At 41.3% G+C, this 25,160-nt stretch overlaps 1 protein-coding gene across 17 annotated transcripts in view; it reads right to left on the bottom strand.

Annotated features, from left to right (window-relative positions):
• Nucleotides 1-10,270: 10,270 nt before the first annotated feature.
• The window catches only part of DLGAP1 (DLG associated protein 1), an 889,418-nt gene continuing 874,528 nt past the window's right edge, over nt 10,271-25,160 (bottom strand). For 14 of the 17 annotated variants that reach the window (XM_059140358.1, XM_059140356.1, XM_059140355.1 and 11 more), the window contains 3 exons: nt 21,386-21,477; nt 16,469-16,621; nt 10,271-13,621 (listed from right to left, as the gene is read on the bottom strand). In XM_059140358.1, the coding sequence (XP_058996341.1) occupies nt 13,412-13,621; nt 16,469-16,621; nt 21,386-21,477 (455 nt within the window). In that variant the 3' untranslated portion in view covers nt 10,271-13,411. Of the gene's footprint in view, nt 13,622-16,194; nt 16,622-21,385; nt 21,478-25,160 lie in introns of those variants that run through there. The other 3 variants (XM_059140372.1, XM_059140368.1, XM_059140370.1) reach the window with 1 other exon arrangement.

The following is a 25,160-nucleotide window of genomic DNA, read 5'->3' on the forward strand; positions in this document are numbered from 1 at the left end:
TATATGCTAGGCCTTTGTTTGGTTGCTTGGAAATATAGAAAGGAATAAAACAGACCAAAAAAAAAAAATCCCTACTGTCCTGAGGGTTACATTTTAGTTGGGAGAAGGAGAGAAAGCATTTTATTTATGCATCTTCTACTGTGAGTGCTGGGAAGTTGCAGGCTTCCATGGAGGAGAGATGGCTGAAGGATACCTTGAGAACCCTGCCATACTTTAAGAACCATTTTATGCCAAGTACTATTTTTGTGCTTTTGACACTCAGTTTCTCTTCTCATGGCCCACATTTTGAATTCATGAAGCCTTTTGAATTGTGGGTGTGTAGATGTGTATGGAAAAGGAAAAAGGGACTGATACACGGCTGATTCAACATGATTCCAAATATAAGCATTGCATTTGTAAACAGGAACCCAAAGGCTTCAAAAACCGCACACTTTAAGCCCCTTCCTCGAAATTTAAAGAAATCTAGGCCAGGTACTTCAGACTTCTACATCTTGGGAATTGGAGTGGGAAGGAGGGAGAACAGAGTGGATAGTCCAAAATAATTTCAAGGGCCATGGAAAGCTGGTATAATCACTGACCACATACACATATACAAAAGACCAACAGGCCTTAGAGCTCTTTTTTTTTTTTTTTAAAGATTTTATTTATTTATTTGACAGAGATCACAAGTAGGCAGAGGAGGGGGGGGAGGCAGGCTCCCTGCTAAGCAGAGATCCCCATGTGGGGCTCGATCCCAGGACCCTGAGATCATGACCTGAGCCAAAGGCAGAGGGCTTGACCCACTGAGCCACCCAGGCGCCCCCCCCCTTAGCTCTTTTAAAAGCAAGGAGGACAGAGAGGATGACTCTAAAGGCCATTTAGATTTGCAAATTATAATCTGTAGAAAACTGCACCGATTTCTGGGTGAGGGAGGAATAGTGGTGATTTGATGAAGGCAAGAACAATATGTTTCTAAACCAAATATTAAATCACTTGGTTTGGCAAAGGAGTTTTCTTTCCTGATCTGTATATACATAAATATCAACAACTATAAACAAAATCTGTAGTATCTAAATTGTCCTGGAAAGTTCAGGACCTGTGTGTTTGAACAACACGGGGGTTGGGATGTCAACCCCCCTACACCATTGGAAAGCCACATAGAACTTTCAACTTCCCAAAACTTAACTACTGATGACCTACTGTTGGCCAGAAGCCTTAATAATAAGATAAACAATCCTTTAACACATATTTTATATGTACGTGTATTATATACAGTATTCTTACAATAAAGTAAACTAGGTAAAAGAAAATGTTATTAGGAAAATGTATTTACAGTACTGTACTGTATTTATAAAAAAAAAAGATTGTTGTGTATAAGTGGATCCATGCAATTCAAACCTGTGTTGTTCAAGGGTGAACTATAATTCAAATTTCATTATTATATGAAATATCCAGAGAAAAATCTGACTGTCCACGAAATTCGCTGTTGTGAAGGTTGATTGAAATAAGGTGTCCAGGGGCGCCTGGGTGGCTCAGTGGGTTAAAGCCTCTGCCTTTGGCTCAGGTCAAGATCTCAGGGTCCTAGGATCGAGCCCCACATCAGGCTCTCTGCTCAGCAGGGGGCCTGCTTCCTCTTCTCTCTCTGCCTGCCTCTCTGCCTACTTGTGATCTCTCTCTCTCTGTCAAATAAATAAATAGAATATTAAAAAAGAAAGAAAGAAAGAAAGAAAGTGTCCAGGAGCATTGGGGTGGCTCAGTTGTTAAGCATCTGCTTTCAGCTCAGGTCATGATCTCAGGGTCCTGGGATCCAGCCTTACATTGGGCTCCTTGCACCATGGGGAGCCTGCTTCTCCCTCTCCCACTCCCCCTGCTTGTGTTCCCTCTCTTGCTATGTCTCTCTCTGTATAATAAATAAATAAAATCTTTAAAAAAAAAAAAAGGTCTGCAAGTCAAACCCCACCTTCCATAAATCTTTGCCTCCTTCGCTGCAGTTAATCACCTGATGTACTTTGTCAAAGGCAGAAGGCTTTGGTCTATCTTCAGCTTATCGTCTAGTTTTCTTCTTCTGCATTTGCAGAGTGTGATTCCTTCCCTTCCCTTCTCCCAGCTTCCATACAGTAGAATGTGACTGTGAGAGGGTAGGGACAGCTCAGCCCAGAGTTTTACACTTAATAAAGTAATCGTCTTTTACATTCAACATCCAAGCATAGTCTTTCGAGGGCTGGGGCTGAAGTATTAACCAGACTTTAGAACCCTAGCTGCTGTCTGAAGTCCTCTGTGGACTTTCCCACACTGAAGAAGAGTCCTCTGTCCTAATGTGTGTTAAAAGGCACAGGGCTGTTTGCCTAAACTTGGCTGAAACTGCCCTCTGGGTCACAGCGTGAACACCGGTGTCAGGTGGTAACAGCCCTGAGGGACAGCAGCGACTTCCGCCCAGCAAGAGCAGCCAAGCCTGCTGGGAAGAAAGGGTTGCAACCTTTAGTGAGACAAAGGGATGCTTTTGGGAAATGAAGAGTTCCTGCTCACAGACAAATAGGTCTTGAAAGTCACACGCTCTGATATGGTCCCGTCTGAACAGGAAAAGGAGGATTTCTTATTTGTCAGGAGGTCTGCTTGAAAAGAAAAGAAAAGAAAAAAAAGTGCCCACTAAAATATTGCTTACTTCCTAGAGGGAAGGACATATTCTTGGATTGAACTCCAAAGGATGTCAGTCTCAACAAGGATGTCCGAACTAACTCTGTCTTCTTATGGGACTATTTGTTTGCCAAGAACCAGAAGTCACTCAAATCAGTTAAATAAAAGAAGGTTGATTTTAAAAGACACAGTAGTAGTTGTACTTCCTTCTACGTGGACATTTGTCAGTGTTGTGATTAGCAAGGCAGTGGCACTCACACCACTGGGTCTGTGACATATGCAAAATTGTTCTGGTAGCTCTTTCAGCATGGAAGGAACTTTAAAAGTTTTGGAGTCTCCAAACTGAAGGAAGACCAACTTTGTTTATTTATTTATTTTTAAGATTTTGTTTTTATTTTATTTTTATATTTTTTTATTTTAATTTTTAAAAAAGATTTTATTTTTTTATTTGACAGAGATCACAAGTAGGCAGAGAGGCAGGCAGAGAGAGAGGAGGAAGCAGTCTCCCTGCTGAGCAGAGATCCTGATGTAGGGCTGGATCCCAGGACCCTGGGATCATGACCTGAGCTGAAGGCAGAGGCTTTAACCCACTGTGCCACCCAGGCGCCCCAAGATTTTATTTTTAAGTCATCTCTACACCCAGCGTGGGGTCAAACTGACAACCCCAAGACCAAAAGTTGCCTGCTCTTCGGACTGAGCCCACCAGGCTGCCCAGGACAATCTTTAAAATGCTGACCACTTTGCCATGGCTGCCTGGAAGCTTAGAAAGAAATGGAGTATTCATTTGACAACTCGGGATCCTGGGGGCCTGAGAGCTTGGTGAAGTCATCCATCAATTTTTCCTTTCTTTCTTTTGTTTAAAAAATTGTTTGGAGTTTTATGTTTTCATTCCATAAATCATCTTAAAGCCTTTTTAGGAGTTTCTTTAAAAAAAAAAAAAAAAAAAAGCAACAAATAACTAAAGAGGGGCGCCTAAGTGGCTGCCTTTGGCTCAGGTCAGGATCCCAGGGTCCTAGAATGAGTCCTGCGTTGGGCTCCCTGCTCAATTGAGAGTGTGCTTCTCTCTCTACCTCTGCCTCTCTCTGCCTATTTGTATTCTCTACCTGTCAAATAAATAAAAACCTTAAAAAAAAAACAACAACTAAAGAAAAAAAACAAACTTCCTTGTATGGAAGTTTGGTATAGTCCTGTGGTATAGACCTACTAACCGTTAAGGTGCTCTGCCCCAGTGCAGCCAACCCCAAACCCTCCGGGGCACCTAGACAACAACCCCCACCCCCACCCCCCACCCCCGCCCGGTGTCAGAGCCTGCTGGGCTCTCAGGCTATCATCTCAGGTGTATGCAAATAGACCCAGTTCCCCAGATGAGTTCACACTCTATGGTTGACGCTGTGTTTACTTTTTCCTTCAGTTCTGGTACCTTTGTTCTGAGAGTTACATCAAAGATTGCATGGGAACCACCTCCACATCTCCAGAGACTTTTTTTCCTTCCTTGTTGAAAGCCAACTGGAAGATTCCAGGGTTTTGTTGTTGTTGTTGTTGTTGTTGTTGCTGCTGTTCTAAACATGCCTTGAAATTCACTTTATGAACGATCTGTTTCCTTGTTTGCAAAAGTAGGTGCTAAAATGCGTCCATGTTTGGTGAACTGAAAATCAAGGTAGTATTTTTGGAAAGGTCATTAGCAATATTTGAAACAAAGTACACGTCTAATTGGTCTATTTGTCTTGGAGTAAACCTGTAGATACAGCTTCCACATGTACTGAGGATACACTGTGAAACGATTTTTACTGCAGATTTTGTTTGTCATAGCGTGCTGAGGAAATAGCCTAAATGTTCATCAACCCGGGGACTAAATAATATATTATGGTTCACCCGTAAAATGGCATGCTATGGAGCCAATAAAGAGAATAGGTGGGTCATAACGTTCTGAAGTGATGCAATACGTCATTAAACGAAGGGAAGCAAATAATAAAGGAATGTGTCTAGTCTGCTTCATGTTTGTGGGGAAATAAAAAATATATATGCTTCAGTATGCATAGACAAATTTCAAAAGGAAAAACAATAAATTGTTCAAAGCTGTTGAATATTGCAGAACTGGAGCAGAAAAATAGGCTTATTTTCAACGTCCACCCTTTTGTTCTGTTTGAAATTTTCATATGTGTTTCTTTATCACCAGTAAAAAACCGACAGATAAATGGCTTTGCTTGCACAAATTGTACATCTATGAACAAATAATCTAGAGTTAGATGGGATTGAAAGACTAGCTCGGTCAGTTACCCAGGGACCTTGGGATGCTCCCTATAAGTTACCTGTAAGTGACTATCTCAGTGTGGGTTACTGTGAAAATTAAGCTACGAGCTGCATATGAAACAATATAGTCAGGACACAAAGCACTTTCCCAGTAAATGTACATGCAAATGTGTAATAATAATGGTGATGATAATAATGAGAATGAATCTTTGTGTGCTTACCATGTGCCAGGCACCATATTAAGAGCTTTACATGTGTTGATTTATTTAATCCTTAGAATAACCTTATGAGGTAAGTACCATTTCCATCCTAATTGTACAGGTGGGAAAACTGAGGTACAGAGAAGTTAGATAACTTGCCCCCAAAGACACAGCTTGTCAGTGGTCTAACTGGGATTCCAACACAGGCGGTCTGGCCATAACCTGAGCTCTTTCCCACTTGCAGAATGGCGCTGTTTCTGCTGGCCAGACAGGCCCACTCATGGCACAGTTCTGAAGAGGATCAGAGAGTCAGTCTAGTTTCTGAGAGAAATACTGGGAATATTTGTAAGCCTATAGCAATTCTTTCCTACCCAACCCCAAGGCAGAATATTACAATCAAAATATCACATGGGGGACGCCTGGGTGGCTCAGTTGGTTAAGCAGCTGCCTTTGGCTCAGGTCATGATCCCAGCGTCCTAGGATCAAGTCCCACATCGGGCTCCTTGCTCAGCAGGGAGCCTGCTTCTCCCTCTGCCTCTGCTTGCCTCTCTGTCTGCCTGTGCTCGCTCTCTCCCCACCTCTGATAAATAAATAAAATCTTTAGAAATATATATATATATCACATGGGTCTTTCCTCTGGAGGGTGTGGGGACTTTCCCTCTGCCCTTGTTTCCTCCCAGATGGATCCTCTCTGCTTGTGAATCTGTAGTCAGTGACAGAAACGCTGCTTGGAAATTATTACTTTGGGCTGAAGCCAACAGGGATTATGAGGTGTGGAGGGGGCGAGAGACCCTTCTTTTCTGTATTTATTATATAATAAACAAATATATTTAAAAAAATATTTTATTTATTTATTTGACAGAGAGAGAGAGCATGCACAAGCAGGAGAGCGGCAGGCAGAGGGAGAAGCAGGCTCCCCCCTGAACACAGAGCCCCACACCGGGTTCAATCCCAGGACCCTAGGATCATGACCTGAGCTGAAGGCAGATGCTTAACTAACTGAGCCTCTCAGGTGCCCTAATAAACAAATTTAAATACTAAGAACCGCCTTCTTTCTTGAAGTGACACCATTGTCACAATAACTTCTCTCAGGATGATATACCAAGGTTCTCAAGGTAGTCAAGACCTCATACTTTCCTCCAGTAAGCATTTCCTTAATATTTAACTCAAGTTCTCTCAGTAGAATATTTAACCCAATTCTAATGCGTTGCCTTTGCTGGAAGAATAGCTAGTCCTTGGCCTTCTCTTAACCTATCTTAAAATGAAGTGCCCTTGAGAAAAACTACATGATGAATTCAGCCACTGACAGGTCCAGAAGAGTCTAACACAGAGACATCTCAGGCTTGCTTGGTTAGGGTTTTTTACTTTCTTTCTCTGTCTCCAGAATTACTCAGAATTATCTGAATAATTATACCTCATTTCACCGCTATTTACTAAGTGTTTAATACTCACTCACATTCAGTTAAAAACAAACAAACAAACAAACATTTTCCCATACCAACATCTCTCCACTGTTCTAATTTTCCAAACGATCAATCAGTTTTTTCCTTTCTCTGTAAGATTTCATTTTGAACGGTCTGCTAGCCAAGGAATCCTTGGTATACCCACTCAAGCCTACACACGAAGACACAAGTTCTTTTGAAAGGATCGTCCTTCAATCATTTCAGACTCATTGCCTTGCTTGACTAATGTAGGAAATAATTCAGGAGCCCTTGAGTTGCTCTTTCATGCTTGTCCAGCTCAACACTGGAAATGCCAGGCTCACCAAGATCTCCCAGGTACTGCTCTGGCCAGGGACCAGGCTGTAGATGAGAGAAGTATCTTCACTGAGTGTGCTGGGGAGAAGGGAGGCTCTTGATCAATGTGTTACATTAAATCAAGCTGCAAAGGAATCTAAGAGTAAATTATATAAACTATCTCCTGCTTGCCTTTGTTTAAGTGCTGCCTTTGAGGTCTGCTTCTTTTCATACTTGGGAATTACAGACAGACATTGTATTGGCCAAGGTTGCAAAGTACATTAGGGGTTATTCTAGAAAGGAAACAATGGTGACAAAGCTGACATATATATATATTTTAAAGATTTTATTTATTTGACAGACAGATCACAAGTAGACGGAGAGGCAGGCAGAGAGAGAGAGAGAGAGAGAGAGAGAAGCAGGCTCCCTGCTGAGCAGAGAGCCCGACGCGGGACTCGATCCCAGGACCCTGAGATCATGACCTGAGCCGAAGGCAGTGGCTTAACCCACTGAGCCACCCAGGCGCCCCAAAGCTGATATTTTTAAAAAGACATTTTATGGGGGTGTCTGGCTGGCTCAGTTGGACTCTTGATCACGGGGTGGTGCGTTTAAGCCCCACCTTGGGTGTAGAGGTTACTTAAAAAAAATTAATTTACAGAAGTAAATAAACATTTCAATAGAAAGAGTTATTTCCTAGGACCAAAAATCCTTTCAAATGAGCCATCTTTTAAAGTTAGTAAAATGTTTTTATTTTACCCTGGAGAGATGTTTCCCCCAATACACTTTATGGGGCCATCCGTATAGTATTATTTAGGTCCCCAGATGTTTCTCTTCATTTTTCATAATAGATATTGCTGGCAGGCATTGGACTTGAAAGCCCTAGGAAGAAGGAAGGGCTCATCAACTGATGAGAGAAGGGTAGCTATGCAGGAGGAGTATTTTCTATTTCCAAGCATGACCCCCAGAAGCAGTGAAAGCACTAGGACTTAAGACTACAGAACCTGTAATTGTTTTTTTTTTTTAAGATTTTATTTATTTATTTGACAGACAGAGATTAGAACCATGCAGAGAGGCAGGAAGAGAGAGGAGGAAGCAGGCTCCCTGCTGAGCAGAGAGCCCAAAGTAGGGCTCTATCCCAGGACCCTGAGATCATGACCTGAGCCGAAGGCAGAGAGGCTTTAACCCACTGAGCCACCCAGGTGCCCAGAACCTGTAATTGTTGTATATCACCTTCCTTAGTGTCAGTAGGGAGAATGCATTTTCCTCCTTTGTAGCAGAAAAGAAAACTACGACAATTTGCTTCCCTTTCTCTCTTTCCAAAGTTAAAAGGTGATTTTTTCTACTGGAAAATCTCTTTATCGTGATCTCTATAGAAGCTCCCTGTGACAATGATTCGTGTATGAAGTAATATGGAAGGAAGAAAAAGGCTCCAAGTGTGAGGAGGAAGAATGGCAGTCTTCAAACGCCCTGATGAAAACATTTGTGCAATGAATAGCGAGTTGAATCAGCTACATGGCAGAACTTGACTTTTGGTTTTTATCAGAGGGCTTTCCTGCTTTCAGCCATTTTCTATAAACTCAGGCTTGTGCTCATTTACACAGAAACATAATGAAATAATCCATTGGCAGGCTAAATGGAGACCCAGGAATCAGGAATCCTTGGTACTGGGATTTCACATTCCTGCGATTGTCTGGTGATGCCTCCCTAAGCCAGCAGTAAGCCCGGAGGGAAGCATATGGACCAGGAAGTAGCACACTATTTCCTCTCTCTGTTTTAGGGGAGATAATCAGTGACTTACAGAAGAATTTAAGACCTAGTCTGTACACTCATAGCAAATGAATTGGGACCCACAGAGGGTTTTCAGACACTATTGCCAGTTTCTGTTTGCAAAAGGAGCTGATCTGATCTTGGTTTAGCAGCTGAAAGTCAAACAGACTAGTGAGCAAACCTCAGGTACATTTCACACCCTTCAGTATCACTGGCATTTGAGAATGAACACATTCAGACGCTATGATTTTTAACATGCCATTTATTTAAACAAAAATCAATTTGTATTTTCAAGGGGTGGCTTTCAAAGATATTAAAAATTTCTTTCATGTTTAGAGCAAACAATTTTGTTCAATTTCTATAAAAAACAAATTTCAATGAAGCAAATTTCAACTTTGCTTCATTGAAAGTCAAATTTGCTTCATTGAAAGTCAGTTTTACATGCAAAAAAGAAACTCATTTTGTTTTGGAATTGGCCAAAATGTTTAAGAAGCCCCGGTGAGATATAAGAATTAACTAGGTAAAAGGCAAGAAGTATAATCGCTGGTCACGCTATGTGAATAGTTAGTGCACAAAACCAAGTAATGAGATCTTTGCAGTTTCACAGAGACTGAGCCACTTGATTAATCCTCTTTTGAAACAGTTTCAAGGGGCCCCAGTGTGGCTCAGTCAGTTAAGCGTCTGCCTTCCACTCAGGACATGATCCCAGGGTCCTGGGATGGAGCCCTGCAGCTGGCTCCCTGCTGAGCAGGGCATCTACTTCTCTTCTCCCTAAGCCTGCTGCTCCACCTCCCTGCTTGTGCTCTCTCTCTCTCTCTCTGTATTCAAATGAATAAATAAGATATTTTTAAAAAAGTTTCAAACATACATTGTGTTATTATGTACAAAAATAATAAAAAGTGGCTGATCTGCTTAATTTCCACGTTTTATGCATATACATGGGTGGGTTTGCCCAAGAGCTTGGTGGGGAAAAACCACTGTGGACACAGGTTTCAGAGTTTGGCATTTTCAAAGATGTGTAAGGCCACTTCATAAAACATTCTAATTTACCTGTTTGGGGGTAAGTCTGTATTTTCGTGTATAAAGTAAGGTTAATGAATATGACCACGATGAAAACCAGAGGAAATGGACAGTGCCAAATAATTATCAATTTTAAATGTGGGAAGAAGGACAGAGACCCCACTGAAGAGGAAGCTGAACAAAGGCTTAGATTTTGGACCCAAATGTGTCACTTGATAATTATATCCCACTGGGCAAGTCACTAAGCCTCAGTGAGGATAGTTTTTCATTACTTTGGGATGAAATAAAAACCACAAAGCATTATTCTGATCTTCCAAGGGTAGAGGCTATGTAGGAAACAAAATGAATGAAATGTTTGAGAAGAGATACAAGTGGGTAAAATACACACAGGTCTACATGTGTTTGAGAGGCTAATAATTTCTTTCATGAAATATACAGCTCCTGACCTGAACCTTTCAGATGCATGTGATCCTCCCAGTAAAAGGCCTTTTGGTTTTCAGTGTTTTGATCCCTTAGATAGGATACAACGTTTACCCACCTGTTCAAAGGTGGCTAGCATATGTGTTGTCACAATGAAAGTTAGAATGATAGTGTTTCTTAATTACTTAATTATTCCCTCCAAAGACAATTTTATTTTGGGAGAAGCAGGGCTTTGTAGTGAAAACTCACAGACCTGAAAGCAGTGCATTATTATTTTATTAATTTCTTCTTTTTACATTATCGGAAACATTCATCTATTTACAATTTTTTTTTTGTCCACACACAATCTAGGTAAATAAGCCTATGAAATTCCACTTCATAAAGCCATAAAAATGTTCCCCACCCCTCCATCTGAAGGCTTTCTAATGAATCTTTTTTTCCAAACCAAAATAATTTTTAAAAATTACATCGGGAATTCAGATATGCTAGTGATTTACATTCCAGTTATTTAAAATATGCATCTAGACATGTTTTAAAAAAGAAATGGTAAATTCACAAGGATAAGGCTTAAATTAAAGTGGTAATGCACAGTAAAACATTAAGGAAACACCTATAAATAACAGAAATATATTACAAATAAATTAGTTCTATTTACCATTTCAAATATTAAAAATCTTTAATCCATTTCTTCATCTCTCTTTACAAAAAGGTTATGTGAATTGTATGGAAACATCTGCAAAAAATATAATAAATACTTAATTTCTTTGAACGTTTTTTGATGTGGGAGACAAACTTCTTTTGTAATTCCCCCCTCCCCAAGAAAATGCCCAAACAGCTTTATACCAAAGTTAAACAAAATAAGTAATTTTTCAGGGTACATACATTTTCCATTATGAACTAAAAAACATTTCTACAAATACATCAAAAAGAACAATGTAACAAAGGTTATGCTCATGGATGTCAGCTTAAGGGGGCAAGTGGTTAACAAGCAGCTTTATGTGGGGTTATGTTTTAAGATCCATAATTAGCTTTTTATAAAGTGTTTGTACAATTTGTGTTTTTAAGGAAGGCAGAGGTCATGATGCCTGTAGGCAGTCAGCTAAAAGATTTAAAATTCTTACCAAAAATAGCTTATGAATATACAAATACCATTCATGTAGACAAGATAAATAGGCCTTCTCTTGTCTCTCTTTAAAATATCCTGGGCTAAACCAGTTTCCAAAGAAAATACTGTAGGATGATCTTGAATCGTATTAGAAATCTATTTCCTAATCCCAATCTCATCTCTATTTCAGGGCATGGAGCTGTAGTTGGGAACATGGGTCTTCTAGTGGATATCGCTTCCTTCAGTTAGTCTATGAGTTCCAAGTCATTTTCAAGACTGAATGTGACTATAGGCTACCCAAGGCGGCAGTTGGCCTTACTTGATGCAAACTTTGTGTGACCTTCCATTGCTGCTGCAAAGCAAAGAAAAGGTATACTCTTTTTAACAGAAGTGGACATTTGAAGTTCAAAATCTCGGTAAGCTCCCATCGTGCAAAGCACTCAAGGTGCTTTATTCACTCTAGTTAAAAGTTGGTTGGTTGGTTTTTAAATAAGTTAGTAGCCCTTTTCTTGTAAACCACAGCAGTAAACATTTGTGCCCTGTTTATAAAGATAGCTCAAAGCATCAATGGCTCTGAGAGGTAGCGAATTCCCTAGTGGTTTTAGAATATGTCCGTGAAAATAGTTGTTGCCAGAACCCATCACCTCTCTTAATTTCATAAATAAAATTAAATTAGCACCTGGCTACGAGAGTGTATTTTTTAAAAGAGCTCTGGTGCAAGCTTCTTTAATGTGTATTTTTCAACCGTCATTTTTCAATGGTAATTCCTAATGCTTTGGGGGTGGGAGCTGGACATAAGATGCCAGTGTTCTTTAAGATCACCACCTCCTAAATGTTTAAACTGCTACGAGTTAGGGCATTTAAAGATAACTTCAGCTAGATGCAAAGTGCACACTGCCCATCCGTCATGACTAAAAGCATAAATCCACACTCTCCGCCAAAAGCCTGGGTTTCTTTCAATGCTTCTGGATCATGACTTTTCCCCCACTTCCTGTTGGTTGCTGAACCTTCCAAATCAAATTTCTTCTCTCACTACCTGGGACCTCAAGATGAGGGGCAGCTCTTTGGAATGAGGCTGCCGATCTGCTTGGGTAGAAAATTGATTTTATCGGTTTGATGTAGGACACGATCCTTATGCTGGGGTGGGATAGGGCTCTACGTAGTAGTGAGAGAAGACCAAAGGAGAAAATATGTCTGCATTACAAACTACTGGGTTACAACAGATGGATGTGTAGCATTCAAAGGGATGATGGGAAAATCCAAACTTCTCTCTGAAAACACCCTAGCTGCCATTTCCATCACTTCTTAAGCGGATGTGTACTTCTATACGTGTAATTAGGTGGGCCCCCCAGGATGGACACTAACAAAATAAGAGGACCGACACTTTCCCCTTTAAAGACCCCCACCACAACAACAATATAATACACATAGTACAATAAAAGTTGATAAAACATTTCAGGTCTAAATTTTCTTAATAATAGGACAAAAAAAAATCCCCCTTATGTAGTATATCTGAAACTATCAGTGCTTCCTTGCCTTTCTTCATGTTATTGCCTTTCAGAATAGATTAATTTCCCTGAAAGATCGAATTTACAATCTTCTGCTGATTGAAACATTTGAAGCAGTGATTGATGGAATAACAGTGAGGCAGTTTTGTGCAGCTGTGATTGAAGCAGGTACCGCCAGCACCTGCGGATTTCGCTTCCCCCTTCCCCACTACGTATCCAGGTCCCCCACCCACGGCCCAACTTGGTCCCCTCTTGGCTTGACACTCATCGATTCCGGTGAGATGGCGTGATTTCTGAGGTTGGAAATAAAGTGCTCCATCTGCTTTACAAAATAATAACCGTTTAGGGGAAATAAAGGGAATCGGAGCCCTAGTATCTTTCAACGTGGAAGACGGTTAAGTCCCAAAGGATCACCCTGTGATACTGGATTTCTGAAATACCCTATGATTTTATATTGCTGAGCTCTAGGGACAGACTAACTCGGGAGAACTGAGGATGGTGGGCGACCTAAAGGGGCCATTTCTACACAGGTGGGTTCGGTTCTGCCAAGAAAAGAAAGGGCCGGCTCTCCGGATGAGGCAGGGTGACGCGTCGGTACGGGTGGCGAAGCTCGGTGGAGAACATGGGCAAACCGGTCCGGGCTGCGGGGGCTACTGGGGGACGGCTCCTGCAAGACCGACAACTACACCGCGACAGTGGAAGTCACTGAGCTCCGGAACGGACGGGCTCGGAGGGCGGGCAGGGGGGCGGAGGGAGGACAGAGCGCGGAGGCGGCGCGGCGGGGCCGGGCGCTCAGAGCCGGGTCTGCGCCTCGGGGATGTAGATCTCGATGCTCTCGGCGCTCTCGGTGGCCGAGTTCTGGCGGACGGACGCGGCGCGCTTGGCGGCCATCAGGCGCTTGCGGGCCTCCTGGCGCTGCGAGCTCTCCAGCGAGCGCTCCCGGATCAGCGGCGCGGGGCCCTTCGCCGGCTTCTTTGGCACTGGAGGAGGGGCCCTTCTCTCCTGATCAAAGCAGAAGGTTCAGGACATTACACAGCTTCTCAGGACAAGCTTGGGAAAAACTGGGATAGGTCAGTAGTTAGAGCACGCACACTTTTTCCTTTTCCTTTTTTTTTTTTTTTTTTAAAAACCTAAGGGTGGTTAGCTCTGATCTGCACACTGTGAATATATAATAAATGCATATATATATATATATTTTCTTTATTATTCTGGCTTGGGTATTCAAAAGTTACAGGGGGAAAAACAATTACGGGTAAGCCTAAGGCCAAGGGTAAGGCTGAATTGCAGAACTAGTCTTTCCAAGGGAAGGATGTGGGTATTTAAAATGCCCCTTTCTGAAAGGCTGCGGCTCCCAGCACATTAAGTGTGGTTCTCTCTGGAGGCTCCAGACTCTTCCGGGTGCCAGAGATGGGTTGGGGGGCAGCGGCTGCCTCCAGGAACTCTGCGTCCCCACTAAAGAGGTGAGGCAACGGGTAAAGCTCAAAGCTTGGTTCAGAGTTTGAAAACATCCCCGCCCTCTCCCGGGGCCCACCCAAACCTGGATGGCCAATAGAAGAAGAGATGATAAAGCTGTGTTCTTTAGCTTTGTCGATGTCAAAGTGAGTTATTATACCCGTTTGCACATCACACACAAACACACAGCGATATTCTTTCCGGGGTCACCCTGGAGTGAGGACACTGATACAGTTCCTATATTGGGAGCGGGAGTGGGGGGATGGGGGGGCTGGAATCAGTTCCCGGATAGCTTCTAAAACATCCCGCTGGGATATCACTCCTTAGGGGCCTCAGGATGGCTGTGGTGGCCCAGAAGGCAATTCCAGTCACAGGGACAGACACTGTGTGGTGAAAATTTAACACGGGACTGAAAGAAGCTCTCCCTCAGCATCAGCAAACTATGAAATGGTCGGAAATTTTTAAATGCCACTGCACAGACAAAAGCCACTCAATACTTGGGTCCCCGGGGGAGGTGGGGGGGGGGACACATAGTAGGAAAGAAGCAAACTTATACCACGAAGGAATTTTTAAAGCTGGTGATCTTTCAGGCCCGGAAAAGATCCGTGTGAATCTGTTGTTTTCATTTTTAGTGAAATACCTTCAATTCTCATAACACAACTGTGAAGGTTATCTTAAAATAGGGATTCTGTGATTCTCCAAGGGGCACTCATTGTCTCTTAACACACACTCATTGCTTCAAATCCTCCTTGCTTGCCTGGGGGAAGTGACTGGATAAATTTATTACATTAGAATTGCCCACAGGCTATTTAAAGTGGAGTCTGGGTGGACAGAAAAGGAAAGTACAGAGTGCAAACGATATTTGGCCAACTCTGATTGTGCTTCGTTCTTCCCCTCAAGTTCGTGGGGTGCTGAAAAGCTCTAGGCATAGACAAAGTGTATAAAAATTTAGAAATCCAGTTCACTAATGACTCAACAGGGTACATATGTCAATTCTTAGCATCACAATTTTTTGGACATTTTAAATCTTCATTGTTGGGTAACTTGATATTTTTGAAGAGTGAGAATATTGGAAACATTTTAGTCATATCTCCTTTACTTGTACTTAAAAAAAAGTAATATTTGAAAAAAAAAATCAATGAATGAGAAGTTAGATAGATCAACTCTAGAAACTAAATTACCAGTATGTATGTACATCCGTAGTGTTTTCTTATATAAGAACAATTTAAAAGCTTATTTAGTAGACAGTTTTAAACACAGATTAAAGAAAACTAGATTGAGTGCAGATGTCTGGCTTCCCAAGTGAGAGGACACACATATATCAATAGTACTTTCATGCTTAACACAAAAAGCTCCCAGGTTGTTGGTGATAGTATTGGAGATGAAGGACAATGACAATAACCCTCCTGTCAATTAGGCATGGCCCTGGGGACTGGATTTCTCCTGGGAGTCTACTGACCCTATGAACTCAGATAACATGATGGAGAGCAGCAGAATGGATTGGATTGCTGTTAGCTCTCTGAGAGGTAAGGAGATCTGAAAAGGGCAGGGCCGCCAACGCTTCATGGGAATAGCCAAGTCTAATTTTTAGAAGCTTAATCTCTCAGAACTGTTTGACCTCAGGCCCTAGGAAAGCAAAGGGTTAAAAAAGTCAAGCATGACAGGAGGCCTAGGGAGGTAGATACTGGATACCTGTGTGAGCCCGGTGGAGCCACCATAATCAAATGTGAAAATTGCAGTTTATTTGTTAAAGTAAAAGAATTTGAGTCTTTATTTCTAGACTGTTGAATGAGAATCCCAGTGAGCAATATTCCCCAAGGCAAATCAACCCAAAGTAAAACTCTTAAAAAAACCCAAAAAACAAAAACAAAAAACCCCCAACATTTATGATTACTGTGAAGCTTTATGGAGTATATTTTTAAACTTGAACAACAGTGGTTTCTTTATTACTATATTTATGAAATGATTATCAAAGTCGGTTAGTTTTTCAGGGCTTCCTATTTTTCTCCGAAACACATCCTACGGGTGTAAGGAAGTTGAACTCTTGCTCTATATAATCATGCACTGAAGATGTCATTTATTTTAGTTTAAAAAGCAAAATGGAGGCAGTTCCTTCCAGTGACTAAAGTGATTTAACTTAAAGTTTAATTAACAAAAAAGCCACATTCCCATTTTCCAATTCACAAAGACAGGTTTTTCTTTAAAAATATGCCTGAAACATATTACAGATAATATCCCAAATGATTACTATGTAAACATTGTCATTACAATGAGATTAATATGATATCAGCTCCATTTCACATTGTAAACAGCAAGACTGAATGCAGAAGCCTATTTAGACTGTCCAGTGTTTGTGCAGGTTTTTAAATGAACCATACAAAATCTACATTGTTCTACCTTCTTGTCAAGAGGATCCATCTGTTTCCAATTATTGGCCTTTAACTGATGAAGTTCATCAAATTTCATACTAATATTTTCTATGGACAACTGCAGCATGTCCCAGAACCCGGCCAAATCCTGTGAGGTGGGCCTCGGATGAGCATTGGGATTCTGTACAAGAGAAAGAAAAACATTCACACTTTAGAGAAAGTCTGTGATAATAAGTGCAGGACCAAAGGGTTATTTTAAAATATTTTAAATAATGTACGGGGGATGAGTTCCTTTCGGCTTTCAAATAGGAGATAAGAGTGAGGCTACGGGGCGCCTGGGTGGCTCAGTTGGTTAAGCGGCTGCCTTCGGCTCAGGTCATGATCCCAGCATCCTGGGATCGAGTCCCACATTGGGCTCCTTGCTCGGCAGGGAGCCTGCTTCTCCCTCTGCCTCTAGGCTACCACTCTGTCTGCCTGTGCTTGCGCTCTGTATCTCTCTCTCTCTCTCTCTAACAAATAAAAAATCTTTAAAAAAAAAAAAAGAGTGAGGCTACAAATGGCAATCTTATCTATCTACCTATGTACCATCTATCTATAAAGATTTATTAAGGAATAATTGACAACAGTAAGGTAATTTAAAGTGTACGACATGATGATTGGATATTTACACACACTGGGTAAGGACTCATCCCATAGAATTAATAACCACCTCCATCACATCACATATTTATCTTTGTGTGTGTGCGAGAGCATTTAAAGTTCCACTCTCAGCAAATTTCAGTTATACAATACAGTGTTATCAGCTATAGTCATCATCTTGCCCATTAAATCCTCAGACCTTATTCATCTTGTAACTGAAAATCTATCTTTTTGCCAGTCTCTCCCTTTCCCCTCCACCCCAAAACCCCTGGCAACCACTTTTCTACTCTCTCTTTCAATGAGTTTGATGCTTTTTTTTTTTTTTTTTAAAGATTCTGTTTCAAATGGTAATTTTATACACTCATCTGTCTGAGTCAGTGATTCTCAAATGTCAAGGTTGTAAAACTCTTCTTTTGTAATACATCTATCAATGTGGTATGGGGAGAGAGTCCAAACTTTTCAAAAAACTATGTCAAGATTCATTTAAACCATATCTAGCGGCATCTGGGTGGCTCAGTAGGTTAAGTCTCTGCCTTCAGCTCAGGTCATGATCTCAGCATTCTGGGATAGAGCCCCACATCGGGCTCTCTGCTCAACGGGGAGGGTGCTTCCCCTTCTCTCTCTGCCTGCCTCTCTGCCTACTTGTGATCTTGCTCTCTGTCAAATAAATAAATAAAACCTTTAAGGAAATATATCTAAATGAAGATACTGTCCCTGGGGAAAAAATACAATATATTATTATTATTAGGATTGGAATTGACTCCACACCATCCCACTTATTCAGAGAACAGATAAAGAATCTAAAATAAGATTTGTTTTAACAATTGTGTTGAGTAAAACAATAAGGTAAACAAATGATGAGTAATAAAATATTGGATTTTTAAAGTACTATGTTTTTGGCAATCACAATGTTGCTAGTATAAGAAGTCATTTTATCATACAAGTACTTTGGCAAAATCATTGGAAATGAATTCATTTTAAATCAACCATATCATAAAATAGCAAATGTGAGAACACATATCTATACATACACATAGATGTCTGTAATGACACATTTTCTAGATAATATTAAACATTCTTTAGTGTCTAAGGATTGACTTTTTTTTCACTATCCATATATCCCTGACAGGTACTACAAAGTATGGCTCATTTAATTTATATGATTACATATAATAATTTATATGTATGATTACATACATATAATAGTTTTATATATGATCATATATATATTTTTTATGATGTAAAACAGACAAAACATATAAGAAATTGAAGGGGTCATGCTCATTGTTAATCACTACCACCAATGGTAGCCAAAGGTATTCATAGTTAGGTGGGTGGGAGCCTCCAGATGTCAGAGGCTTCCATCTGGGTCAGTTTTGGTTTTGTGGGTATTCAAGGCAATCTGATATACTACGAAACCCCATGCCATATAATAACCTAAGGCCATTCTATACTTTAAAAACCAACTTTCAGAAAGTACAAAGTCAGTGCTCATCAAAGTTAATAGGTTGGAAAGAACTTTTTAGCCCTTGATGGACTAACATTATTGGTCTGGTTTCAAAATGAATATAAGTAAAAACATATTTATAAACTTACACTTCTCAAACTACCCATAGTTCTGGATTCATTGGAAGATGTAATTTCTGAGTATTTGGTTTAAACTCTAGTCTACTGACTTGTGAATTCAACTAAAGAATTTCCCTGTGGTATTTTCATTTAGTAAGTTAACTCAACATCTAGGTTCAGAATAGATGGAAAATAGCTTTAACAAAGTACATCGCAAATGGAGTTTTATGGTCTTCTTTATCTCACCAGTAACTAAGAACTAAATTTTTCACATTTTGGAGTTTACTGAAGTGTTTTAGGTTACAGGCCCTAATGGCAAAATTGTTCTAGTGCAACAATGCATGAAATGTTAGGTAGGCCCAAAGAGTTTGTTTAACTTTGTATGATGGGCAATTTGTTCCCTCTTCACCAAGAATATCTTTGCTTCCGTATCATCAAGGGGAAAGATGGGGAAGCAGAGAGAAAGAGAATCTGTGGGTCATGTGACATTCCATGCACAAGGAGTTGCAGCTCTTGCCTTAGCCTGAACCAGACCTGTAGGTCAGAGGTGGTGGAGGTTGTGGAAGGATGAGGGGGGCTGGGTTCCTTAGTTTAGTTTTGTTGGGATAAAGTAATGCTCATGCATTTACTCTGTGCCTGAGAGTCTAGTCTGGGTTAAGATGCAGGTGTTTTCAGGTGTTTTCTTCCTCAGAATAAGAACGCAAGAAAGGAGAGCCGGGTCTGTTTGTGGCCAATGTTAGCTGGACTTTTGTGCAGCTTTACAGAGCTACGCAAGGCCAACATCTGGCCACCATGCTTCTTGCTGCAGAGGAGCTGGAGATGACTGATGAGCCCCATGTCCCTCTAGGAGGGTGAGGAATAGAACTCAGATCTTGGGAATCTTGGGGGTCGAGAGGAAATCAAAAGGGACAGAGGTCAAACAGATTGGAATTTGAATCTTGGCTCTGCCTCTTACCCCGTGACCCTGGCCAAATTATTTATTGATTTATTTATTATTTTTTTATTCCTGGCCAAGTTATTTAGCTTTTCCATCTCAGTTTTGCTCAGCTGTAAATCTGTCATCAAAATAATGTCACTATCTGCTCCATAGGGTCTCTCTGAGGTTTTAACCAGATCAAAATAACTAAAAGTGGCGACCAGCACATGATTGGTTTTCCTTCTTGCCTTCTGGGGCAGGTCTTGAAGCAGCCATTAGTGGCCCTCTGCCGGAAGTACGGTTCTGCTTCCTACCTCTAACATGCTACCCACGTTTACAACTAACTTCCTCTACTTGCTAAGGCATGTGAAACCATCAGGGACTGGGAAACATCAAAAGCTGGCTTTAACAGTGTTAACCTTTCCTAGAAATCTGCAAAGTTTTCAAATGTCTTCTCTGCGATTTCATCTTCAAAATCTGCACAGTGTTTGCATTCTACTTCATAATACACCTGTTTATTGTACAACTGTTAAAAAGTGTGCTGTCTTTGCCCTAGAGTGGCTTCCCTGTATCCTTTAGCCAGTTTGAGAAAAATAGCTTTATCTGTACTTTTGTACATTTGAGGAGCCAACGATCATGTTAATTAAGATCTGTGACACATTAGCAAGTTTATAAATTAGCAGGAATTCTGTTCATGGCACAGGGTGAAGCTCAAAAAAATATTTGTTGAATTCACTTATCAATGCATTTACTAACCTATATTGTCTCATAATCCAGATTATAATTTCTGAGAAGGTGGAGGAAGGGCCAGGTAATTTTGGCTGAGGGAGGGGAAAACAAACTACAGATGTGGGTGGTGAGTGTGAGGAGAAGGAAAAGGATCATCCCAAAGGGAGGTTTCGGAAAGAGAAGACTGGTGAAGAGGGACAGAGAACACCAACTTTTGTATGCTTTCCATTTTCTCTTGATTGAACCTTATTTTGGTAAATCCCATTCAGCCTATATTTGTCCTTGTTAACAAGAAGATGTGGTTAAGACCCTAAAATCAGAGTCAATTAGATTGCAAATAATCATGCTAATTTTACTCTGTATAAGATAAACAAGTTGCTTTTCATGTTATTTATTTTAGAGCAAGCTTGACCAACAATTGACCAATAAAAGCTATTCCTGTGGAACGACACTTGCAGACATAGTAGGCGGTTTTTTTAAAAAAAGGCGTATAGATGTGAGGAAGCTCTCGTCCTTGTACTTTGCAGCCAATTTAAAAAATGTTGTTGATGCTAGTGGTGTTTTTCTCTCTTCGTTTTGCTTATTTGGTTTTGGTATGTCCAAGAAGGATGAATGATTCATCCGTCTCGAGGAGATCAAATCTACACTTTGGCCTGCCGTCCACCTCTTGGCCTTGAATGAAACCCCTGATGATGAAATAGTTACAGACGGCTATTTCAGAAGGAAAATCATTATCCAGAATGGTTCTTATTTTTGAAATATCAGGTGTTCTGTATTTTGGTAAGAATAATGAAATCAGGGCTGTCATGCGAAAGCCAGGAAAATGGAAAAATTTCTGTTACGAAAACCAAAACAAAACAGGAAATGGAGTTTCGACTTGATTGGATTTTTCTCCTAAGATTATTTAAGTATAAAATAAACAGTTCTAATTTTAAGAAGAGTAGGAAATAAGATTCATCAGAAAATTCTATTGCAGGTAAGAGAGTCCAATGGGGCTTCACTTGGTTCAAAATCAGTTTTACTTTAGTTGTACCAGTCTTGGCAACACATTCTCCTCCTGACTAGGAAGTGGTAGTGATGGGGAATGTTACCTACCAGGTTTTCTTCACACAGTTCTCTGAACTGGTAGAATTTCTGGGCCATGAGAAGTTGGGCACTGCCCACTGCGGTTCGGATTTTCCCTAGAACTGAAAAAAGCAAACATACAAGAAGTTTACACATTATGTCTCATGGTTGAGATTTAGTCTGGTAAAGCAAAGAGGAAATTGTGCTGCAATAATTAGGGAAAACAGCACCCATACAGCACATGAATACACACACACACACACACACACACTGCGCAGTTGCCGCTGTTACTCTGCTAGTCTATGGAACAACAGACTTCTAGAGTAAAGTATAACATTGACTTGGAAAAAAAAAAAAAACAAACCACAAGCTCATCCTGCGTATTCTTAGGAATAATGGAGTTTTCCATCACAGTGCTGGAGGTTACAAGAGAAGAGGCAAATAGTTTCCCTTCCTCCCCCTTTTACCGCAAGGATGAATTTCAAGAGTTTATCAATATAGTTATGGATTTATTTGTGTCAGCCATCATGGTCTGCTAGCTCGCTTTTCCAACGCAAACCCAAACCCAAGAAAAGCATTCCTGACCTGGGGAAGGGGTGGATCTCTTGGCACACTCACCATATCCTATCCATAGCTTTCAGTATTTTTCCGGAGCCCAGCCACCGGGACTGTCAGGAAAGTGCCTTGGCCAGTTGAAGGATTTTCTAAGGAATGAACATTTTCAGCCTGTTGCCTAGGGAACGCCAGCACCGTTCCAGCTTTTCCACTCCACAGACCAATTTTATTGTTAATATAGGTTTAATTCCCTATGCACTGTGCTGAAAATCTCCTTTGCAAGCTACTTCTTGTCTTCCGTGCAGACTAAGTACGGCGAGAACCTTTCAACGGACGGGCGTGCTGAGACTCTGAGACAGGCGGAAGGGCTCTGCGTGGAGCTGTCCCGAGTCTGCATTGTCCCAAAGCCCTCCCTCCACCCGGTGGGGACCGGGGCTCCAGCGCCACCGGGTAGTTCTCAACACGCCCTCCCCGTCGGGAAGGAAGGGGAGAAGGCACCCTGCTCGCCCCTTCCTGGGCCACACAGAAAACCAGACAGGGAGACTCCTCAGCAGGGCCCTTGCCCCGCCTGGAAATCTGTGCGGGGATGTGACCTAAGATAGAAGCAGTGTTTGCTCCACGGTTGTTCAGATGTGAATTGACAGAGCCTGACACCCAGGGCGGAATGAGGTCTCCCTTTCTCGACCTCAGTCCCCATAAAGTCTGAGAAGGAAACAAAAGAAAAGGAAACTTCATGTTGTTGCAGGATTTTCTAGTATTTTCTCCTCTGTTTAAAACTGCTAGGCTCAAAAACAAAAACAAAAACAAAAATCAAAAAAACCCCAAATCCAAAATACTGCCAGCCTAGATAAGGGTTTATGAAGCACATGACACATTGGAATGACTCTGATATTTTGACATCGCCCCCCCTTTACATGGAAGTCCGGGCATTCATGTGCTCTCTGTCACCCGTCACAGCTGCTCCCCCCAACCCCTCTGAAGAAATTACATCCTTGGTGATAGCTGGGGGTTCCCCTGACAGCATTAGGGCAGCAATTCCTCAAGTTAAGTATTTAATCTTTCCAGGCGGCTTTTAACCTCTTTTGGGGGGGGGTTATCTTTTAATCATCTTAACCAATGCATCTGTGGTGTGAGGCCCTTCTTCCTTTTGCACACCCCTGAATTAGAAAGGAAAGAGCATGTGGAGCATGTGGAGACACAGGGCATCCTCGCAGCTAAGGGTTCAGGCCCTGAGCCGTGGAGAGCTCTGGCTCCCACACTTCCCAGCCCCTGCCCTGGACCGGTCACTTAATCTCTGCTCTCTCATCTGTGAAGTGGGGCTTACAGTACCTAGTAATAGGACTGTCAGGAAAGTTTAAAGCAGTAATAGTAGGAAATGCTTAGGACAGTATCTGATACATAGCAAATGACCAATAAATGTTATGACCTAAGGCCAGGACACTATTCTGTCTCTCTGGGTGTCCCACACTTGCTCTGCCCAGAAGAGAGGAGAAAAAAAACAAAGTCTGGATTATTCAAAGGTAACCCAACATGGTTGGTTGCCTGGGACAGGTATATGCTTCAGATGACCTGTCCCAAATCTGAGAAGTTCTGAGCTGACATTTCCTAAGTGACCATGTGGCTTTAGGCAAATTCTGAATTATGTTGCTGATGGATTGGATGGTGACACCAGCAAATCTCAGATTGAATCCTGGGAGCTTAGAGCTAGTACTGAGGGGTCTCCAATTTGCTGACTGGGAAATTTGCATGACTCCTGGAACTCCCACAGAAACTCAAGCTATTCTGATATTCCTCAAAACTGTGAGCGAAAGATTTTCAATTACACCCAAATACTCAAGCTGTATGACTACCATAGCAACAGTAGCTGAGTAAGACAGTGTTTCTCAAATGAGAAGAAAGCAGTGCTCCAAACAATCTTTCAGGTAACACTCAACTGTGTAGGTAAGGGTTAACTTGGATAGATGTCTTCTTGAAAGTAGAACAAGGGATATCTGTCTTCATTCAGGATGGTCTGGTGAGAGCTATAGATTTGGAGCAAAAATAACTGGGGTGGACTCATGTCCCTTCTGTTTTCCAGGTTTTTGCCATCATGTTCCTTGAGTGGAAATTCCCTACTGGCTTGTGTGTGTTTCCAGAATCTGAGAGAAAGGAGATGCTGATGTGGGCCTTTAGTGAAACCACGCAACAGGAGGGCTTGGGGCAAACAGACGGTAATTCCTATCTCTTTGTCCTCCACACTTTTGTTTCTAGAGAACTAAAAACTCACTTTGTTTTTTAAAAAAGATTTATTTATTTATTTGAGAGAGAGAGAGAGTGTGTGTATGTGTGTAGGGGCAGAGGGAGAGGGAGGGAGAGAATCTCAAGCACACTCCCCCTGAGTGTGGAGCCCAATTTAGGGCTTGAGTCAAGGTCTCACAGTTGTGAAACCAAGAATCACCTCCTAAAAACTCACTTTAATCTTTTTTTAAAGATTTTATTTATTTATTTGACAGAGAGAGAGATCACAGGTGGAGAGGCAAGCAGACAGAGAGGGGGAAGCAGGCTTCTGCTGAGCAGAGGCTTAACCCACTGAGCTAACCAGGTGCCCCACTCACTTTAATTTTTAAGAAGAAAGCTCAAATGGGGATGCTTGGGTGGCTCAGTTGGTTAAGCATCTGCCTTCAGCCTTATGATCTCAGGATCCTGGGACTGAGCTTCCTGTTGGCCTCCCTGCTCAACTAGGAGTCTGCTTCTTACTCTCTCTCTCTCCACCCCAATTGTGCTCTTTCTCTCAAATAAATAAATAAATAAAATCTTTAAAAAAAAAAAGAAAGAAAGAGAAAAAAGCTCTAATGAAGTTCTCTTTTCTCATTAGACATACACTTGGTGTATGAGATCACCCCCTTTCCTGAAGGTAAATTTCATATTTGTTATGTATAGAACATTTCATATTTGTTATGAGAAAGAAAAAAGATAATGAAGACGATGTGCTCCTGGGATTACATTTAGCTGGTTTCCTTCACGCTCAGGTCCATGTACCTTTTCCAGATTGTTAAGCTCAAACACAGTCTGCAGTTGGTACCATCCATCTTCCCTCATTCATTTCGTCTTCTGGAATCATGCTTCTCTGCTGTATTTCCTCAGGCATGCCATTTAACCAAGATTATACCATTTATTCATGTAATATTTAGTCATATTATAGGCCTTGTTCTGCTGTGCCACTCTTTTTATGTCGATAAGGCTGGTCTCCCTAGGTGTCTTATAAAACCCC

The sequence above is a fragment of the Mustela lutreola genome, chromosome 11 (assembly GCF_030435805.1).
Source record: "Mustela lutreola isolate mMusLut2 chromosome 11, mMusLut2.pri, whole genome shotgun sequence".
NCBI classification, from domain to species: domain Eukaryota; kingdom Metazoa; phylum Chordata; class Mammalia; order Carnivora; family Mustelidae; genus Mustela; species Mustela lutreola.